Source organism: Aquila chrysaetos, chromosome 13 (genome assembly GCF_900496995.4).
Source record: "Aquila chrysaetos chrysaetos chromosome 13, bAquChr1.4, whole genome shotgun sequence".
Taxonomy (NCBI): Eukaryota; Metazoa; Chordata; class Aves; order Accipitriformes; family Accipitridae; genus Aquila; species Aquila chrysaetos.
In genome coordinates this window covers 35,172,101-35,192,878 of record NC_044016.1, presented here as the reverse complement: position 1 = coordinate 35,192,878, position 20,778 = coordinate 35,172,101, and the positions used below count along the sequence as shown (strand labels likewise).

Below are 20,778 nucleotides of genomic sequence, written 5' to 3'. Positions count from 1 at the left end.
TTCAAAATGAAAGCAAATCTCTACCCATGAGCCAAAAGACAATCATAATATAAACTTGTTCCCATGTTTTTCCGTTACTCTAAAATGTAGGCATTTCAGCTTTGGGGGTGACACGGAGGCAGCATTCGCCTAAAGCATAGAGATGTTTTCTAAAATGGCTTCGTCACAATTAGAAGCCTCCTGGCCTGCATAAGCCCGGATGTGGTGTTTTGTGTGTCTCCGCAGGTTAGGTCACGCACTTTTTTTTTTTAGGTGAGGTGTGCCTGAGTTATCAGCTCACGCTTCCTGAGACATGGGAGGGACGGTAACTGGCTGAGAGGACAAGGGGATTAGTGCTTTTGGGACCCCTGTTCTCTAACCTGTCTAGTTTACTTAAGCCCAACGCCAAGTACAGATGCGCATCCAAGTTGCAAGGCAGAAGTAGTATCAAGTATTAGCACCTATGTATTTTTATCTCATCTGTCCTCTAACTTCACTGCTTTTGGGTTTTCTTTGGTTTGCTCCTCAGTCCAGTATTGGTCAGCCCCTGGTACGCATGCTGTAGCGTGTAGTTCTTGTGTTGTAATTAGGTACCTTCTGTCTGGAGGGCTTTGGAATTTAAAAACTGTTGCTTGTTGAATAAGGCTTGAAACACAGTGTTACTTTAATTAGCTAATCAAAATTATCCCGTAGGTATAATTGATTTTAAAATCTGAGATGTGAAATAGAGTGGTTTGGCAAGATAAGATTTGAGTGTAGATGTGTTTCTGTTTCCCTTCAGTTTATACATTTTAATGTTTTCCTCGTTTTATAATATCTTGTCTATTTGAAAATCTAATTAAAGATAATTTGATTAGTGCTATGTTTAGCCAGGTTTTGCATAGAAAATGTTTTAGGGAAAGGCCAATGACTCGATTACGTACTTTTGATGTTAAATGTACTTGTTTCCTGCTTGGAAGAAGATGAAAGGATGTTTGAGGTGGATCTGTGAGAACTTAGTTAACACTGAAATGGGTGTGGAGAGAAGGCGACAAGTAAGAGTGGAAAGCCTCTTGAGGGCTGCAGCATAGTAGTGTGCAGTAGCCAATAGCTCCGTGACTTCAGAAGGTGTTACCTGGGTCATAGTTCAGAGATGGGAATAATTTTGAGTAGTCTGTTTAAAATAGAGCTGTCTATGAATTTAAATAACACTGTTAGGATCACAAATGAGGGAGTAAAATTTATTTTATTTTTTTTTATTCAGCTTTGAAAGATCTATCTTTAATTCAGAAGGTACTCATGCACTGTAATACTGCCTGCCATTGTTTTTTATGTTTGATTGCTGTGGGGAGCAGTAATGCAAATGTGCATGAAATCACAGGCTGTGTCTTCTTTAGAGTCAGAACTCATGAATCAAGGTTTCCCCCTTCCTCTACCTTGTAAGGATACAGCTGTAAAAGGTATGAATGGTCTGTGGTTCTGTTCCCAAAGTGTACTTACTTTTGGTTCTTCTTTAAAGCTAGGCAGCATGAAGCAATTGTGTGAAATGCGCCAGTCGTGCCCCTAGTCTCTGTGTAGATCAGTTAAAGGTTGGGTAAGACAAGGATGCAGGAGGTATCATGACATTCGCTTTGCCAGCTTGTCTTGCCATTTCTAGAGATACTTCCATGTTGCCCTAGCGGAATGGCATTAGCAAAATGAAAGGCTGATTCCAGAGTGTGAGATAATAAAGGAAACTTAAGTTTTATTTAAAAATAAAAAACCTCCACAGGTTTTGTTTCTTTTTCTTTCCCTTGGCTGTTGAGAAATTGGAATAATTTTGTTTACTGGAAGATGGTCTTGTCTACGTTAAGTGTAACTTGCTTTCCTTTGCTTTTTAAATATATCTGGTGTTCTGGGAAGTGTGATTTAACCATAACAAGAGGCAAGAGAGAGAGAGTTAGAAAAAGTCTTGGAAAGCAAAATGCATTTAAAGTTACTGAATTCTTTTGTTTTATCTCTTGTTATAAACAAACAAAAATAATCAGAAGAGATACCCTTGAATCCTCTGTTCTAATTGTCTACTAACAGCTCTGAAAACTGATAATGGTTCTTTTCTAGGTCATGCTGCCTCCTGGTGCTCAGCACTCTGATGATAAAGGTGCTAAAGAAACTATTCTTGATGATGATGAGTGTCCACTGCAGATATTCAGGGAGTGGCCTAGTGATAAAGGTATGTCTAAAAAGCTTTAAGAGATTTTGTGCCTTGGGTGTTGTAAGCCCTGGTGTGGACCCCTGTAAATTAAGAAGTTGGAACATATATTTTAAAGTGTTTTGTTTTCAGGCACTTTTAATACTAAGTGCTTTTAGAGTTATTTACTATTTCATTCAGCACTGTTTCTGGTAATGCAACTTTAGACCTTTTTTTTTTTTTTTTCCCCTCCATATTTTATCCTAAAGCTTCTGAATTATCCACTGTGGAGAAGTATGCTGTTAATCTTTTGAGTAGTTTTAACCTAAAAATAACTGCATAAAGAAGTGTCAGGAACTTAGTAATCCTGTGGAACACTTACAAATTAATGAATGTTGGGTATGTGATTGTTCATTGCTAGTGAGACTCAAAGGATGTATGATACTGTGTTTTAGGAATACTAGTCTTTCAGTTGAAAAGGCGGCCTGCTGATTATGTCCCAAAGAAATCCAAGAAAATAACTGATGGAAAGCCATTAAAGGGGAAGGAAAGAGTTGACGGGTCTGGCTATGGCTCTTGCCTTCCTCCTGAGAAACTACCATACCTGGTAGAATTAAGCCCAGGTAAGAATTCTGGTTATCTAATAATCTAAATTCCATTATTACATACTCATTTAGATTTTCCAAAAATAAGACTTTCATTGGAAGTACAAGAAAGTCTGTTGGCAGTGTAAGTGAATGCCACATCAATTGTTCTGATGTCAGATTCTGAATTGGAGCTATGTAGAAGTAGAGCTGCATATTGCTATAATACCGAAATTTCAGTAGCAAATATTTGGAGTAAAAAAAAAAAAAAAAAGATTGACTTAAGACTTTGTCTCTACTAGCATGGTTTCAAGTATGAAGTTTTGTTTCAAAACAAAAAAAATAATTCAATCTTCCTTTGAGTTTTGGGGTTTAAAACTTGATAATAAGTAAAATGGTTTAACATGTCATCTTGTGACTTGGAGGGGGAACCAGAAAAGCACTGCTTAAATCTGTTTTGGTTTACATTTAGAAGTATACTGTAGCATACCGAGTAAGATATATTTGACAGTGCCATACATGAAAAATACATTTTTACAAGGACAAGAGCATGAATTTTTAAATCAAACTTATTTGCTAAACTTCTTTCAGCCTGTATGGAACCTTCAAACAGACTAGCAAGGCTGGGTTTTATTTTGGCATCATTGCAACTGTCTGGGCTACATTGTAATTTACAATTAACTTTATGATCTAGGAACAGCCAGGGGAGCTTGTTTATAGCACAACAACTGATAAAACACATACAGCTTCTACTCTGATTTTCTATTGTCTTCATATTTGCAGCTCTTTTTCCTACTGAGTGTAACTTGGGTACGTTCAGGTATCCAGACAAGTGATTTACAATTTGAAGTGTGGTTGTTTACCTTTTGGGAAGCAAGGTTGGAAATTGGTGCCGAAAACTTTGACCAGAACTGTAAACAAAAGTTTAAATTCATAGTCAAATAGTGTGGATTTTAAAAAGAACAAAACAAAAAAAAACCCAGATGAAATTAGCAGTACACATAATATATTAAGTGTATTTTACATTGTGTTCTATATGCTGAGGTTTGATTTGCATATTAATATTTCACGTTGTTTTAATGGTACTTTCTATTTCTTTTCTTGTGCTCTAAACTCCTACTCTTCGTGGAGTCTAGTTGCTTTAGTATTAAAACGTTGTGCTTGGGCAGTGGAGCAAGACATCCATTAACTGAGAGAGGAAAAACAATCTGAAATGCCACAGGTGGCAAAGCTGTGTACTAAGCGTTTGCACGTTGCCTGTGGGACTGACCTATTGTTCATGTTTTTCTTCTAACAGCTTGTTGTCGCTTTTCTAAACAATAAGGATTGTTCCATTCAGTAGCTTTGTAGTACTGATGTCTTTATGCAGTTTCTAAAGTTGAAAGAGTTTAATTCACTTCATCCTTAGAAATTGAGTAAGTGTTGTCTGGCTACAGTTTCACCCTTTCCTGTCTTTTTCTTTTCCTGCCCTCTTCCGCATGTTCTGCATGGTATCTGTCCTGCTGGTGCTGCCTTCACCTGGGTCCTCTGCATGTGTTTCTAACCCCAGGGAGAAGGAATCACTTTGCCTACTACAACTATCACGCTTATGAAGGTAACGCTATATTTAATACTGTTCTCTCATTAGTCACTAAAAACATCGCTGGCTGTAAATCTTTTGTTTCTTGTTGACAAATGAAAGGCTATCTTGGTTATCTATCTTTTTTCCAAGGGTCTGATTCTGTGAAGTAATCATCTGTCTTGTCAGCTGCCATTTAATTATTCTATCTGTGAACAAAGATCAAATAGATCATGAATGTGCTACCACCTAAAGAGTTCAATCTTCCAGCTAACAACTAAATTTCATAGGGTGGTTTACAAACAGTATTGTGGTAGAAAGAAAAACGTTCTTTGATCCATCTGCTTGCAGAATTCATAGTTAAAAAGTGAATTGGATAAATGGCATGGAAGTTAATTGTGCTTTTCAGTGTTTGATGGCATTGATGCAGTAGATGAAATCTGTGATGATTTTTATGTGAAATAGTGTTTGGACCACTGGTAAAGTGACCTCACTTTCTGCTCTGTCGTGTCCCATAGCATCCTTTGGTATTTCTACTGTCTGGCTTGTGGTGTTGTCTAACATTAATGGTGTACATCGAAGAGATTTAGCCACATTAGACAGTAAAGTCGTCTTCAGTTTTATCTGTAGCATTTGAAATTGATAACCTAACCTACAAATATTATGGATCTTTTGATTCTCCTTAGAGTAATGTGCAGATACATCCTGGTTTGGCCAAATAGACAAGAACAGAAAGCCACTTTCTTCTTCATCATGAAGTATCTACCAAAATACCTTTTCCTTTTCTTAGTTTGTTAGTGTCTGTTTCCTCATTTTATTTTCTAGACTGCTATGAAAGTACTATATGTCTGTCGGTGTTGCTCACCCTTTCATGGCTGTGGAGTACAATACTGGGGTTTAAAGAACTCTGTTCAAACTTAAGCCTCCAGTGCTCACCTCTGATGAATTCAGACTTCATTTCATTAATGTCATTATTCCAGAAAGCAGAAAAGTTCTGTAGAGTGTGCTGAACTATAACCGTAGACGAGTTCTGCAGGTACACCTGACCATGGGTAGAAAGCTTGAAATTTGGTTGAATCTCACTGGAAAAAAAAATAAAATCTTAAAATCTTAAATCTTTCTCACAAGTGTGAAAAAGAGGTCTTTTTCACAATGCATTTTGGGATACTTGTACTTACAGAAATAACTCCAGTGGAAATGTCCTTCTCTCAAAACATTGGCTGTTTATATTCTTGCAGAAGAACCTGGCAGACTTGGGTTTCATGCCCTGTGCAATTGCACAAATTCAGTAAGTTTGCTGCTGGAAGTATGTCCTGTTTTTCTGCTTCTCCACAGCTGCTGATGTTGCTGGTTGTATGACTTTTATAGACTGAAGATCAGATTCTGCACAGTATGGTAGAGGATGCACTTCAGTAGCTTGTGGCTGTAAATGTGGCAGTCAGCAATTGTATCTGTCTTCCAAGTCACGTAAACAAACCAATAAACTGAGGTGAATCTGATAGTAATAGGAATAGACTGGATAGACTGAAGTGAGATACGGCAGCACTTTAAATAGCTGATGCTGTGTATGTTATCTGTAAATATGGTTGCTGATGAGTTCAGGGGTGTTACTAACTTCAGTTGTTCAATCATAATATTTAAAGGCTGAGAAAAGTGACAAAAAGCCATTTTTTTAGGATGTGAGCCTCTGAGATTTATCCTACAAGCCTGAAATAAAAATTATAAAGCATTTAAAAAAAAAAAAAAAAGGGAAAACCTTAAGCCTTTTCTTCCTGCCTCATCACAAAAAAAGCAACCCTGAGCTTTAGAATTGATAGCAGTGGGAGATGCTGAGAACATGCAGGTATAACAACTCGGAAAGAAGAATTGCAGGAGGTTGGAGAAGCTTGAAAGCCTTGGCCAGGGTGGTTTCCCTGGCCAACCTTCCTTCTGAGAACAGAACTGCAGTATGGTATGTGGTAACACTTTTACTTGTTAGTTTGAAGGAGCTTTGTTGTTTGTTACATTCCTCACTGAATCTTCCTTTACCAAAAATGTTTGCTATTGGCTCTTTCTGCTGAAAGAGCACATCTTGTCTGAAATTTAATAGCAGAATTACCTCCTGAATTTGACATGATATTTCAAATCTGCCCCACCAATCTCTTAAACTTCTTGCTCACTAAATTTTTAGCACTCAGGAACTTGTGCAGGAAATGTGATGCTTTTCAAATGTGGATTTAACTAATTTTTAAGTCAATAGGTGCAGTTCCTTGTGTGGACTTTTTTGTTCAGCTTTGGGCTTACTTGTTTTCTATGATCTGATCTTCTGGTTTTAAGTCAATACTCTTTCCCAGCATTGTTTCAAGCTCTGGATTAGTGAAATCAATTTAAAATTACCATCTCCAAAGTGGTGTAGGGTTTACCTTTTAGTGGTGAAGTAATGAATTTAAAATATATATCCATGAAGAGAGCCTGTCTTGTCTTTTTCTGTTGATGAAAAATGTACATTTGCATTATGAATCACTAAGTTGATGTGCTTACAGTGATTGTTCACTTCTGTTCACTACACAACACACGCTGGTATTTGAAGTGTGAATGTTGACTCGTAACTGCATAAACCCAGTCATGAAATCTATTTACATTGCATCCTTAGCATGGAAACTGAGAGAAAGCCACAGTTTTCACAGATTTTACGTAAACAATTTCACTAGTGACTATAGGTGAATAGTAATATACTGTGCATCTTTTTCCTTCACACTCTGTGTTTTTATAGCGGTTTTTACTGTACATTTACATGCTTTAGTGTTTTTGAAAAACGCTGTTTCCTGCCTGGTCTTTGGTGATAAGGTCTGCTTTCTGACTGAGGGTTACCTCTTGAAATACAAGGCTTCAATCTGTGATAGGCAGTATACACAGACGTTTATGTATCTTCGTATGTGTACTTCTGTCATGGAGGAAAATAACTCATGAGAGTTATTTCAAATGCAAACTGTACCAAGTTTATTCGAACCCTCATATGATGTCACTGGGAAGAGCTTTTTCAGTTAGATAATTAAGTTTAATGTATGCAATAGTGGCTGACTTGGTCTCTTGAATCATAGTTCTTGCTTCTTCAGCTTGTGTCTTGGAGGCACATCTGGGAGGCATATTCCAATTCAATTTTCTAGGCTTAAACCTACCCCCCCCAAAAAATAGATGTTTTCTGTACCTATTTAGCTCTGCTAATGTTATTCAGTCATGGGTGCCATAAATAGAATACAGGCCATCTTTCTTCCATGCCATGTGTTACTTATGCACACATATAAAATGAACAAGTTTGTATAGAATTCATATATTTTCCTTATGCCTCTTCCTGCTTCTTCTGCATTGTTTATTAATGCCCACCTTTCTGAGAAATTTTTCGAATTTCTGAATTAAAAGGAAATTATTGTTGTGTCTGATAAAAACCCCAGATGTATTATTCCCTACCCCCCGCAAATTCTGGACTTTAACTCGTATGACTTAGATCGTATGTACCGCCTTTCTGAACCATCAGAAGTCTTTAAAGTTTGGTCCTTAGAAGCTAAGAACAGCCTTCTTGGCCTGTCACGGTTTGGGGAGCAGGGACTTTGCCATAGGTATGGCAGAATCTGTATCCTGCTGCAGTGAGTTGACGAATGCATTCCAAACAATATTTAGGCGAGCTTCCAGCTGTTGAAAAACAGGAAATACAAGACTGTAGTATAATGCAACCTTCCTTCCCTCCTGCATCCCTCCCCTAGAACAAAAAGACCTTTCATCCTTTTTAGAATTTGTAGTAATTCTCTTCGAGATTAAGATACCTTTTACTGTAGAAATTGTTTTTTACTGGTGGGTGATTGTGTGTGCTCCAAATGACTTTCGGCAACTCCTTGAATTTTTCTCATTTTCCTGGGAGGAAAAAAAAAAGTTTGTATCTAGTGCTGTGGTTTTAAAGTAAGTTTTTTCTTGTTATATTAGATACTCCAGAGAAACAAAACAGTCTTAATTTGCCTCAGCAGAAACATTGTGATACTAAAATACATTTCTTATGTGAAAGCACATTTTACGTGACATGCACCTATATTGAGGATATACAGTGGTTTGAGGTAAACGTTTATTAGCAGGAACTCGGTATTGATTGATTATTCACAAGTGCTGAACTCAGGAATGAGATTCCAAAATTATTTTAAATAAACACATGAAAAACATAATATTTTATTGTGTATTTTACAGACTATTTCAGAAATATGTAGGAATTTTTTTAAGTTTGGTTTTTGGTTGTTTTTTTTCTTAAGATGACAAAAATGAAAAAATATGGGGGGGGGGGGGGATATATTTAGTATAAAGGTGAAATCACTAGACTGTAAAGCCTGTTCTCTAACCTGTATAAAAAGGGCTTAGGAGAAAGTGCCATAAGAAATTAAGAACAAAAGCCCTAAATAACTAACCCTGACTTCTGTGCCACTGACTTTTGAAATTCCAGTATTTTTACATGTTGAATAAGGGTCCTTGCCTCCAAACGGAATCTGGTATCTTTTGGGTGCCAGTTTTACCAAACTGGGATGTGGATAGGAGGAGGAAATGTTTGGCTTTTGGATTCATAAATAAATAAATGAAGGAGCTACTCTTAAGTTTTGATATGTAAGTTGTGGGGAGACGTAATAACAATTCAGAGAATTGGGGTAAGCAGCCAAATGTATTTGGTAGTGTATTACATGTCTGCATTTGGTGACACCGAAGAACAGCTCTGTAATTTCTGATTAGTATCATTAAGTATTAAAAACTGCACACAGTTTAAATTGCTGAAGATAGTATATTAGCATTACCTTTTTTAGTGTACAGTGATATTGTGTGTCTTTATCGAGTCAAATATTGGGATTTAATAAAAGGCTTATCCCTGTACCTGAAAAATGTCGAGAGGACTGAGTGCTCTTACGTTTAATACTTCTTTTGTGATGGATGACATACTACTATTACAATAGTGATTCTAAATATATTCAATAGCTTCTTCCCCCCTCCATTCACTATGTGTTTTCTGTTCTTTTGTACTGTTGCCTTCCTTTCTTTCTATCTTCTGCTTTTAATCAGTGTATAGTTCTTAAAGGTTAAATTTTCTTTGTGCTGTTAACTTTCAATTCCTTTAAATAATGTTCATTGAAGGATTGATAGAGGACTTCATAGACTAAGTGAAATTTTATGGTTAAATGGCTTGCATTCTGATTTTAATTTTTAACATCCTTATAATAATGCTGGGTGTTTACAGTTAGACTTATGGAGGTTCTGTTTATATTGACTTTCATTTAAAATTTGAAGATGACTAATATCCTACTGAAGGCAGTATCACTGTATGTGCCATGGCTTTAGTAATATTCTCTAATGCTTTTTGGGGATGACTTGAAATCACTGTTCATGTCCACAGGTAAGACATTCTTTGTCTTGCAGCCTCCCTTTTTTTTCATCTTCCCTTTGGAGGAGAAATTGGAGAGAAGTCAGAAGTGGCAGTATTAGTTTAGTATCTGATAGTATTTAAAGTTGTAGTATTTTCTGGGAAGCAGGGAAGATTTATATGTATGCCAAAATCCATCTACGTTAGCCTGTGAAGGCAGCAGCTAAACCCTGTGCTGCATCTGGTGTATCTTCTGAAATTTTATTCTATTTGGACAATGTTCTTTGCGGGGGAGGAGGAAGATGAACTTTCTTTGACCTCATTTTCTGCGAGATGAAAATACAGGTCAATGGGACTATAAAGATAAGGTCAGAAGTGCTGCAGTCCTGTATATCAAGACTAAAGCTGTCATAGGTAAACATTTTGTAACATTCTCTTTTGATATGGCCCTATTTCAGTATCTGATGAATGGGAAAGTTTGGTGTGTTGGCCGTCTGTCAGTAGATATTGCTGATAATGTGTACTTCTAGTAAGATCAGTAAATACTATTACTATAGAGATCTGCAGATCTTATTTTCTAAATCTTTTAAACCCATATTGATAAACCCATATAAAATCTTAGAGATTAGCAAAAAATGTATTGCTTAAAGTACTAATGAAACAGAGAAAGTTCTTCAAAGTATGTTCAGAATAGTAGTTCTTCATTACTTTGCTCTTTGCACTTGTAGAAAACAGCCACTCTGAGTGGGCTCTGTCTACTTTCAGTGGTTTTACATGACGATGAACAACTGAGTTCCCAACAAATCTTGAAAGAATGTCACTCAGTTACTTTTTAGGTAAACACCGCTACTCTGAACTAAATTGCAATAGTGTAGAGTTGCAATAGTAGTGTATTTGAACTTCAATAACTTGCAAATTAATATTTGTCACTTGCTGTACAGATGGTTCTGACTCCAGAGATAAGCCAAAGCTCTATCGTCTACAATTAAGTGTCACTGAAGTTGGAACTGAAAAATTTGATGACAATTCCATTCAGGTAGGTATGGAAAAAAAGCAGACTCAGATGACAGAACTGATCTGATCTCTGGTCAGTTAAGTGTAATTGTGGAAACTAGTAAAATATTCTGTGATTACTCTTCAAAGCTAGAAGGGTAAAATATTGCTGCAATTTCATGTTAATGGTCGTAACTCTCCGATTCATTTTATTTTCTCTCTCTTGCTTTATGAGGAAAGTAAGGGTTTCATTATTTAAAGTGGGATATTCTTTTTCATCACTGGATCAAATGGTATTTATCGGTGTTATCACAACTGCTTAATGGCTTTCAAGTCCTAGTCTCAACCCCTTTGAGTGAGGTAGTATTTCTTAAATGTATAAAACAAGCATAGTTGTATGAAGTTCATGCCAGGGAGTCTCTTACAGCACCCTGGGTCCACGTCAGCGCAGCAGTTGACTTGTAAATACTTGCATTGTGAGATTTCACATCAAAACAGCAAGTGGAAGAAAACAGTTCTGAACAGCATATGACCAAAAAAGCGAAAAACTTTTCATTAAGGGATTTCTGCTGCGCATATTAGTTAAATGTGGGTTTTATTATCTCTGTTGCAAGGAAAATTGAAGTGAAACTCAACTGATTTTTAGCACCACTCATCTGTGTTAAATTCATAAGAAAGCAAAGTTACTAGTCTGTAAATAGGATAAGCTGCAGCTCAATCTTTCTGTTTTAATTTCTGCTGCTGTATAATTCAGTTTATTCCATGTTGATTAATTCTATTTCCAGTTATTTGGTCCAGGAATTCAGCCTCATCATTGTGACCTCACTAATATGGACGGAGTTGTTACTGTAACCCCCAGAAGCATTGATGCCGAAACCTACGTGGAAGGTCAGCGTATTTCAGAAACCACTATGCTACAAAGTGGAATGAAGGTTCAGTTTGGGTCATCTCATGTATTTAAGTTTGTGGATCCCACTCAGGACCATATTATTCCCAAAAGACCTATTGATGCAAGTCTTATGGTCAAAGGTCCAAGACACAAAACTGGGTGAGTAAAATTCATTTTCTTCCCACTGAGGTGAAGGGGGGAGCCTTGGAAAAAATGGAGAATGAGCGCATTATAAACAGCCTGTGACTAGAGTGTCACTTCAAATGAGTTCGAGTAGCTGCTTTTAAGTGTTAAGTATATAATAACTGTTTTAATACTTGAGCTCCACCTTGTGATTTTTTTTAGGATTAGCAAGTGTCTTTTTCATTATGAAGTGTTCAAACAAGTTTTCCTGATGCTCACTTTTGTGTTAAAAACAGTGGAACGCCTTATTTTAATGTATTTCAAAGGTCATCCAACCTCCAGAAAAAGTAAAGAATTTGCTGATTGTTTTCAGAGAGCCTGGTTTTTGTTTTTTCTCAGATAGTAACTTTTAAAATTGCACTAGAAGGATTTGGAAATTAGGTAGGGTAGTCACGAAATGATACTGTAAAGATAGGGAACTAAATGTCTCAATATAGTAACCACTTTTTACAGTGTGATTACTTATCTTCTGGTTTGTGTTGCAAGGACTAACAGTCCAGAAGTCTACCCTGTTGTTTCTCTGTATATTCATATTTTTGATAGGTGCCTAATAAAAATACTGATTATAGATTTAGTGACTTGTAGGGGCTCAGGTATTCTGTTCAGTGGCTACAGAAATGTTCAGGAGAAACAATCTTAAAATTGGACTGTATAGCATGGGGAAAAAAACCCATCATATCTTCCATCCTCTCTGGGTCCAAATGAGGCTACTACTGTAGTATACTGTGGTTTGGAAAAGAAACAAAGCGGCTTGGAGATGAGTGAAGGATACCTAGGAAAAGAGGGTCTTTCTGCTGAGTTAATACAGGTGTATACTTTAACCATTATTATTTTTTCTCCACTTTATTTTAATGTGGTAGTACACTGTGTGCTTGTTGTAGGGTCTGTCTGCAGGAAGACCTCCAGCCATTTAGCTGTCATATAATATTACTGCTTAAATCTTGAGTTCATTCTACATCTAGCCTGCAGATCAATAATCAAATGCTCTCGCGGGTTCACATAGTCAACTGCAAAGCACTGCACTACTGCAGAGCTTTACCTGGACAGCAAAATATCTGGCAAAGGGCTATTGCAGCTGGAACAATCAAATATATATATTTTTTTTAAATCTTTAGAATAACCAGATAATAAAATGTATTACTATGATTTATGAATGATTTACATTATCAAGATTGTTGTACATTTAGTACTGAAGAGATGAACAAAAAATTGTAGCAAGTCTACTACAGTGAATACAATACCTTGAACATATTTTTATGTGTTTTTATATTTACATTATTTATGTTCATGCATATTTATATTTTCTTGCTTGATTGGGAAAAAATATAACTAAGAATCTGTTTTCCCAAAGGAAGCTATCTGTATAAATATTTGTAGTGTTTTTCTATAAAGAATTGATAACCCCTTTTAAAACGTGGATATTAAGTGGACTCATGGTATACCTCTTGAATTTTAATTCACTAATTTTAGCTACTCTGTTCCTTGTTTGTTAAATATTTAACAATATAACTTCTAAAAAGTACTTGAAATGTTACCTTGTTTTTAGAGCTGTACAGGAAACCACATTTGATCTGGAGGGAGATGTTCACAGTGGAACAGCATTGCCGGCAAGCAAGGTATTATATTATGACTAAATTATCAATAAAAAATAAAAGAAGATGTGTAAGTTAGGTCAAAATTATAACATCAGTAGTATTTGGTAAAGTGCGGCCAGTTCATCGTTCTCCCCAGCCATTTCCTTTTGTGGGTGGGCTTGGGTGTCATGTGCAGCATAGGGTTTTTTAGTGGTTTTTGTTTTGTTTTTCCACAAAACTGTTTTGTTTAAGTTTTTGTATTAGCATTTGACATGTATTCATGCCAAGGATAGTAGCTTCTTTTAGGGAGATTCCTCAAGCCTAGACCAGTTTCTCCCCAAACTGACCTATTGAAGGCAGATTACATGCAGGTAGAGATTCCTATTAGAAATTATACATCATTATCTTAATTATGTAGCATATGGCTATCGTCATCTGTGGTAGGGTAAACAAATGTTTTCTATAAAATGTGAAAGGGTGTTTAACTAGGCTTTTAAAATTTAATGGATGTGACTTCTGACTTCAGTAGAGCTAGTGTACAAACATTGACTAAACAAACTGCCTCTGCAGTCATAGTTATAAACATTTTATGAGGTGATAATCTTTTCTTGCTTGCTTTCTGCACTGTCTTTCTGTTAATAAATTCTGTGCCAGAGTTGCATTTTACAAAGTGCGTGTCCAAACAGACAGAGTAAAATGACACAATGGTTAATGCCTTTCTTGGTGCTGTGATCATGTGCCTCAGATGAAATGAGAGGATGAATTATTTCAGCAGTATGAAATGTAGTAGTCCTCTCAGAAATGCGTTTCCTTTTATGTTTTATTACTACTATTATCAAGTTGAAATACTTGTAAAGAAATTTAGTGATATTGGTGTGGCAGTGTAGACATTAATAATACGTGTAGACGTTAATAATACTCTGATAGCTTTTGAATATATTTGTTAGTTTTAATTTTTTTTTTTTTTCTTGCCACAGACTTCTGATTCAGTTTTTCTCTTTGTAGCTTTGCTTGTGACAGTGCTTTCTTTTATCTTGGATGCATTCTTTACCTTTGATAGGAATTTATTTAGTGGCATTTTGAAAGGGGGGAAAAAAAAAGAAACTTTGTAAACTATTAAAATGCCTTAAAATTGCTTAGAATTGGAGTTTCCAACATTATTATATAGCATACCTCATATTCTTTTCAGACTCATTAGAAAAATACTGTTAGTGGACCTAGGGAAGCTTCGGAGATTTTTTTTTTTTTTGAGTTGTACCATTTGAGAATGTGCATGACATCTTGTTAACTCAGTGGTGAATCACTTGTTTTCTAACAGTTGCTCTTATGAGTTTGCTTTTTCTATTTGGAAAAGAGGTAACGGTAATGAAAGTTCTCTGAGGCCTGATGATGAAAAGTAGTTCATGGATTGGCGCCTCAGTACTGAAAAGACTATTTTGTTCAAACTCTTTTTCCAAGATGCACTTTTTGATAGGTTTTCTTGTGTCAAAGCAAATTATTTAGTTTGAGAAATTTATTAGGAAATGTGGAAACACTTCATATTTTACTGATGTTCTGTTTTCAACTGTTTATACAGAAAAATAATTGCTATATATTTTGCTGCTTAAAGCAGCACGTTTTTCCCCTTCCTGATAGGGTGTCATGTAACTGGAAATCATAAATTAAAAGCTTCCAATTAAGGAACTTGTGACACCTGAAAGAAAACAAATGAAATTGGCAATTCAAACTGCAATTTTTTATGTACATTTCTTGTCTTGGAAAATTATGTATTGTCTAGCAGATAAGACTTTCCTTAAGAACAGGATAAATTATGGCATGGATCAATAATGGAAGCACTTGGAGCTATGGCAGAAGCAGGGCAGGGGAGCATAGCCAGTTTTAGATCTGTTAATATGTTTAACCGTGTCATTTAGCTAAAGTTTTCATTAACAACTCATTCTTACTTTGTAATGATAACTATGCAACTTTTAAATAAAGACATTTGAGATTTTCGTTATATGTTCTTGCAATGCATTAACAAATAGCTGCTCCTAGCTGGCCATTGTTGGCTTTTGAATTGCAAGTGTGCTCTCTGATGCTTTGCTGGGGTGAAAACACCTGCTGAGCTGCTGGATTCTCTGCTGTACTCTTCTGTTTTCCCATCTCTTTTCAAGCCTCACATTGACACTTCATTTTAATAGTGCCAAGCACAAATACTGGCTAATCCAGTGTTTGCATGCTAAGCACCTGTCCCGCTGTTTTGAATTAGAGCACCAGCAGGCTTGATGGTGACAGGACATCATCAGCATCCAGCACAGCCGAACGAGGAATGGTGAAGCCGATGATTAGAATAGAACAGCAGCAAGATTACCGCAGACAGGAAAGCAGGTAGGAAATGTGTAATCTATTACTTCTTATAATGGAAAAAACTGGATACATTTTTCAGATAGATCAAACAGTATGTTAAAATTTTTTAAACTACCTGATTTTCCCTATGGAAAATGAGATTTCTTTTGAGATACCACTCCAAATAAAACCCAGGATTAACAACCAAAGCAAAAAACTTCAGAATACTTTAAAAAAAAAAAAAAATTATTCCTTTGCTACAATATTCTGTTATTTGTAGTTCTCTTTTTGTAAAGCCAAGCTGATAGTCATGTCATACCATTGTTGATTAGTGGTTAGGCATGTCGTATGAAATGTCTTTAATAACAGAACTACAATTATTTGAAGTTTTCATTTGTCAGTGGCAAGATGATGTGATTTACTCTGGAGAGGAAAATAACCAAGTCATTCCTATTTCTACAGTAGTGTTGTTGGCAAGTCTTGTGAGGAAGAATTTTAGCTACCTCTGAATGCTTGTCTTGTAAAGTTATGTAACTTATAAATACATATAAAACCTCCTTGATTTTTGCTTTTATGATATAGTGGCTGTTAATAAGTAGATAAATGCTATCCTATTTTGCTCATAAGACCTTTTTTCAGGTACAGAATGACAGTTTTCATAACCTGCATATTCAGTTTGTTTCCAAAGCCATAGTGGAAAACACTGACTTTGAATCGTACGCTATTTTCTTGCTATTCAGTCTCCATGTATTCATAATACCTTGTTTGAATTCAGTTTGTGCCCGTCCAAAAGGACTCAACTCCCAGTTAGACAATGTCTTTCAATATTAGCATTGCTTCAAAAATTGTCTCTATTTTCCATCATAAATAGAGGAGACCTGATGGGGTGCATCTATGCTGGGAGTTGGTTTTGCAATGATGTCAGCCCCTGTCTCATCTTTGGAAGGTCGTGGAGATCAGAGGTACTGAATGGCTGGAAAAGGGCAAATATTATACCCATCTACAGAAAAGATAAAAGTGGAAGATCCAGAAAATACTGAGCAGTCATTATTAATTCAGGCCCTGGGAAAATTGTGGAACAAGTCTTCGTAGAAGCTATTTCAAGGCACCCAAAGGACAAGAAAGTGGTTAAGAAGAGACAGTGTGGATTTACTAAGGATAAATCATGCCTGACCAACCTGACTGGCTTCTGTGATGGAACAGCTTGCATAGTTAATGAGGGGAGAGCTCTGGGCATCATATCATCTATATGATTCTAGCAAGGCATTGTCACAATCTCCCAGAACATCCTTGTTGAAAAGATATGGTCTGGATCAGTGGACTGCAAGATGGGTGGAAAACTGGCTAAACTGCCAGGCTGAAAGGGTAATGGTTAATGGCTCAAAGCTGAACTTTGCAGCTGGTCGTGAATGGAGTTTCTCAAGGTCAGTATTGGATCTGATACTACTCAGTAACTGTATAAACTATCTGGGTGACAGGATTGAATGCATCACCACCAAGTTTGTGGGTAATACCAAGCTTGGAGGACAGCAAATAAGCCACAAAGAAGAGCCACCTATGCAACAAGAATTGCATGGATTTTAAGAAAAGTAAATGTGAAGCCCTGGACATGAGGTAGAAAATGCCAAGAGAGATGTAGGCTGAAGTCTGACTGGATTGTAGCTTTGCTGAAAAGAACCTGGGGTCCTGGTGTACAGCAAGCTAAACTTGAGTCAGCAGTGTATCCTTGCAGCAGTGAAGGCAATCTGTGTCCTGAGCTGTATCAGCAAGAACACAGCCAGCAGGTTAAGGGATGTGATTATCCCCCTTTACTTGGCTCTTGTTAGGCCACACCTGGTATACTGCGTCCAGTTTTGGTGCCCCCAGTTCAAGAGAGATTGGAAAAGTGGCAACAGTCCTGTGAAGGGACATCTCCACCAAGATGATCGGAGGATTAAAGGACTCAGTGTATGAAGAAAGGTCAAAAGGATAGGGTTTTTTCAGTCTAGAGGGAAGGTGGCTCAGGGTGGATCTAACTGCAGTCTTCCAATACCTAGAAGGGTAGTTACAGAGAAGATGGAGGTGCTGTCATCACAAGGATACTGGTTGACCGGTGAAGAGGCAGTGAGCAGAAGTTGCTTTGGGGGAAAATTGTCTGCTTGTAGGGAGCATCAGGGAAGAATCTTCACTCTGGGACCAAGTGAATATTGGGATATGTTGCCCAGAGAACTGGTAGAATCTTCCTCACAGGAAATTTTCAAGGTTCTGCTTGACAAGGCTCTGGATAACCCTGGATAAAGCCCTGCTTTGAACAGAAGTTTGGAGCACGTGATCTCTAGAGGTCTCTTTCAACTTAGGCTTCTGTGTGATTGTTTTTTCTCTGGAGTCCAGTCAGTTCTGATGAAAAGAACATAGGAGAAGAATGACTGGGTACCTAGAGTTGGAATTACATAGCCTTGATAAGTGAAGGCCCAGGGCAGATCTTATCAACGTGTGTAAATACCTGAGGGGAGGAACTTCTTTTACTGTGAAAGTGATTGAATACTGGAACAGATTGCCCAGAGAGGGTGTGGAGTCTCTGTCCTTGAAGATACTCAAAACCTGACTGGACAAGGTTGTGAGCAACTTGCTCTAGTTGACCCTGCTTTGAGCAGGGAAGTTGGACCAGATGATCTCCAGAGGTCCCTTCACACCTCAGTGATTCTGTGAAAATAATTTTTTTCAAATCTTAAGGAAAATACAAGATGGTATTGTTGTCTACATAAATCAGCTTTTAAATTTAGATGAACTGCTATCATAAATGGATGCAAACTAAGGTAAACATGCTGCAGGTTAAAAAGTGTAGTGATTCAAGCTGTAAATCTTCTAGTACCTTTAGGTGGATTTATTATTCGCTAGATGTAAAACAGAGTTCAGAGCTGTGAGTGGTAGAAAAAAGAAAAAAGGGGAAAAAAAGGGCAGATGTCGTGGTTTAACCCCAACTGGCAACTAGGCACCACGCAGCCACTCGATCACTCCTCCTCCCCCTCCCAGTGGGATGGGGAGAAGAATTGAAAAAAAAGAAGTAAAACTCGTGGGTTTAGATGAGAACGGTTTAATAACTAAAGTAAAGTATAATAATGACAATAATGATAATTGTAATGAAAAGGAATATAACAGAGAGAAATTAGACCCAAGAAAAGACAAGTGATGCACAATGCAATTGCTCACCATGTGCTGACCGATGCCCGAGCAGTGATCGGCCCCTCCCAGCCAACTCCCCCCAGTTTATATACTGAGCATGACGTTCTATGGTATGGAATATCCCTTTGGCTAGTTCGGGTCAGCTGTCCTGGCCATGCACCCTCCCAGCTCCTTGTACACCTGCTTGCTGCCAGAGCATGGGAAACTGAAAAATCTTTAACTTTGGATAAGTGCTACTTAGCAACAACTAAAACATCAGTGTGTTATCAACATTTTCTCACACTAAATCAAAAAAACACCCTGTACCAGTTACTAGGAAGAAAATTAACTCTATCCTATCTGAAACCAACACAGCAGAAAATTGTGCTTCCACCTGAACTGAATTCCTAATGTTCTAGTGTTTTGTAGCAGGGACATCTTTTAGATGCTTTCAGTGAAGTTACAGGAGAATACAACTTGGTTCTACTCTGCACTCTCTTGTTAGAGTGCCTGGGCATCTTGAGTGTCTTTTTCAGAACTGTTTTTATTAAGGTTGCTGAAGATTTAACTCCTTCTTGTTGAATTACTAGTCTTTTACCTGTAATTTTCCTCTCTTATGAAAGATCAACAAAACTTTGTGGAATTTTTATACCCTTTGTGGATGTATTTTGTGAATCTTCTGTTGGGCTTCCTCTGGGATACTCTGGTCTCATTTTGTGAACTGTAAGGACAGTAATCATGGGGTGAAGTAACTGCTGTGTTAGTTCGAAGAACCAAAAAATCTTCACTGAGCACTTCTAGGTTCTTGTTACTGTACAACTAGTCCACCGCTGTACTAAGTGTCCTTGTCTGTTCTTTCTGTGTCTGTTCATCATGGCTGTTCAAAGGTGAACAATAAGGCAAATAAGACTTTCTTCCCATCAGTCACTGAATGGGTTGAAGACCAAAGATTAGAACTTGGCTGCCTTATTTTTTTGTCTCTAGAAAAAAAATAATTGAAATCTTGAGAGCATAGCTCCATTTTACCTATTGCATATGGTTGTTCTGACTGAAATGTGATTCTGTGAAATAAAAGATAATGACTATTTAGTTAAGGATTATGGTCATACATCCTTGTTAGATAACTGACTTCAATTAGCGTGAGCAAGCATATAATAAAAAAGAAAAAAAGATCATTTTTTGCGTTGGATACCCTTCAGGACTTCTTAAAAATGTATTTGGTTGGAAATGAGAATAGTGATATATAAGCAATGTTAATGGAATGCAGACACTTACCTAATACCTAATTTTAACATGCCTTACAAAATTTATACGTAGCTAGTATGCTGGCTAAAACAACCTCACAAGGACAGGGTATATTTTATTTTTTTATGCAGTTTATCGCAGACAGTTAATCTAGGAGAATACAGAAATATCTGGAGAATGTATTGTTTTTAATGCAATTTTGAAGTGTAATATTACCTGACACGATACTTAGAGAGGAGGCAACCCCTAATCAATATTTTATGGCCTTGCTACACATACCCTAACTAGACTTTCAGGCTGGTTTAGCTCAGAGAATCTCATCACCACAGAGAGAGGATTTTTGTATAAAAGCAATAGCACAAAGACAATATATACTTAAAATGTATCCAGTAACAAAGCAGGTTGGCTAGCTGCTATCATATCAGAAGCACTGAGAGTTATTTTAACTTAAATCTCCAGTTTGCAAAGCTTAATTAGAGAGTATTTCTTTTGTGTGTGCTTAGGGAAGGCAGAAAATGGTATATTAGTTGAAGGAAACTCATACTATGGTAGCTAAAATAATTGACCTACTGCATCTGTTCCTAGAGAACTAATTTACAGGTAAAACTAAATTAACTTTTTTTAAAGAAGTCTTTCCTCTTCCTAATTCATATTCATTTCTCTCTTGAAACCAATTTCTAAAATTCTGTAAGCAATCTTGCACTAATCCGTATCAGTTCTCATCTCATGTACCACTTTCTCTCCCATTGGAGGGAAGATGGAGAATCCTGTTCCTTCCTTTGTGCTGAAAAGG

The 20,778-nt window shown here is 36.9% G+C and overlaps 1 protein-coding gene across 25 annotated transcripts in view; it reads left to right on the top strand.

Annotated features, from left to right (window-relative positions):
• Nucleotides 1–20,778, top strand: part of AFDN (afadin, adherens junction formation factor) — a 131,893-nt gene that overhangs the window by 47,023 nt on the left and 64,092 nt on the right. For 21 of the 25 annotated variants that reach the window (XR_003926259.2, XM_030034687.2, XM_030034681.2 and 18 more), the window contains exons 7-13: nucleotides 2,059–2,170; nucleotides 2,584–2,751; nucleotides 4,262–4,306; nucleotides 10,577–10,671; nucleotides 11,414–11,676; nucleotides 13,247–13,316; nucleotides 15,523–15,641. Coding sequence is in view for 24 of the 25 variants with exons in the window: in XM_030034687.2 (XP_029890547.1) it covers nucleotides 2,059–2,170; nucleotides 2,584–2,751; nucleotides 4,262–4,306; nucleotides 10,577–10,671; nucleotides 11,414–11,676; nucleotides 13,247–13,316; nucleotides 15,523–15,641 (872 nt within the window). In the remaining variant the exon portion in view is untranslated. The remainder of the gene's footprint in view (nucleotides 1–2,058; nucleotides 2,171–2,583; nucleotides 2,752–4,261; nucleotides 4,307–10,576; nucleotides 10,672–11,413; nucleotides 11,677–13,246; nucleotides 13,317–15,522; nucleotides 15,642–20,778) is intronic. The other 4 variants (XM_030034696.2, XM_030034680.2, XM_030034688.2 and 1 more) reach the window with 1 other exon arrangement.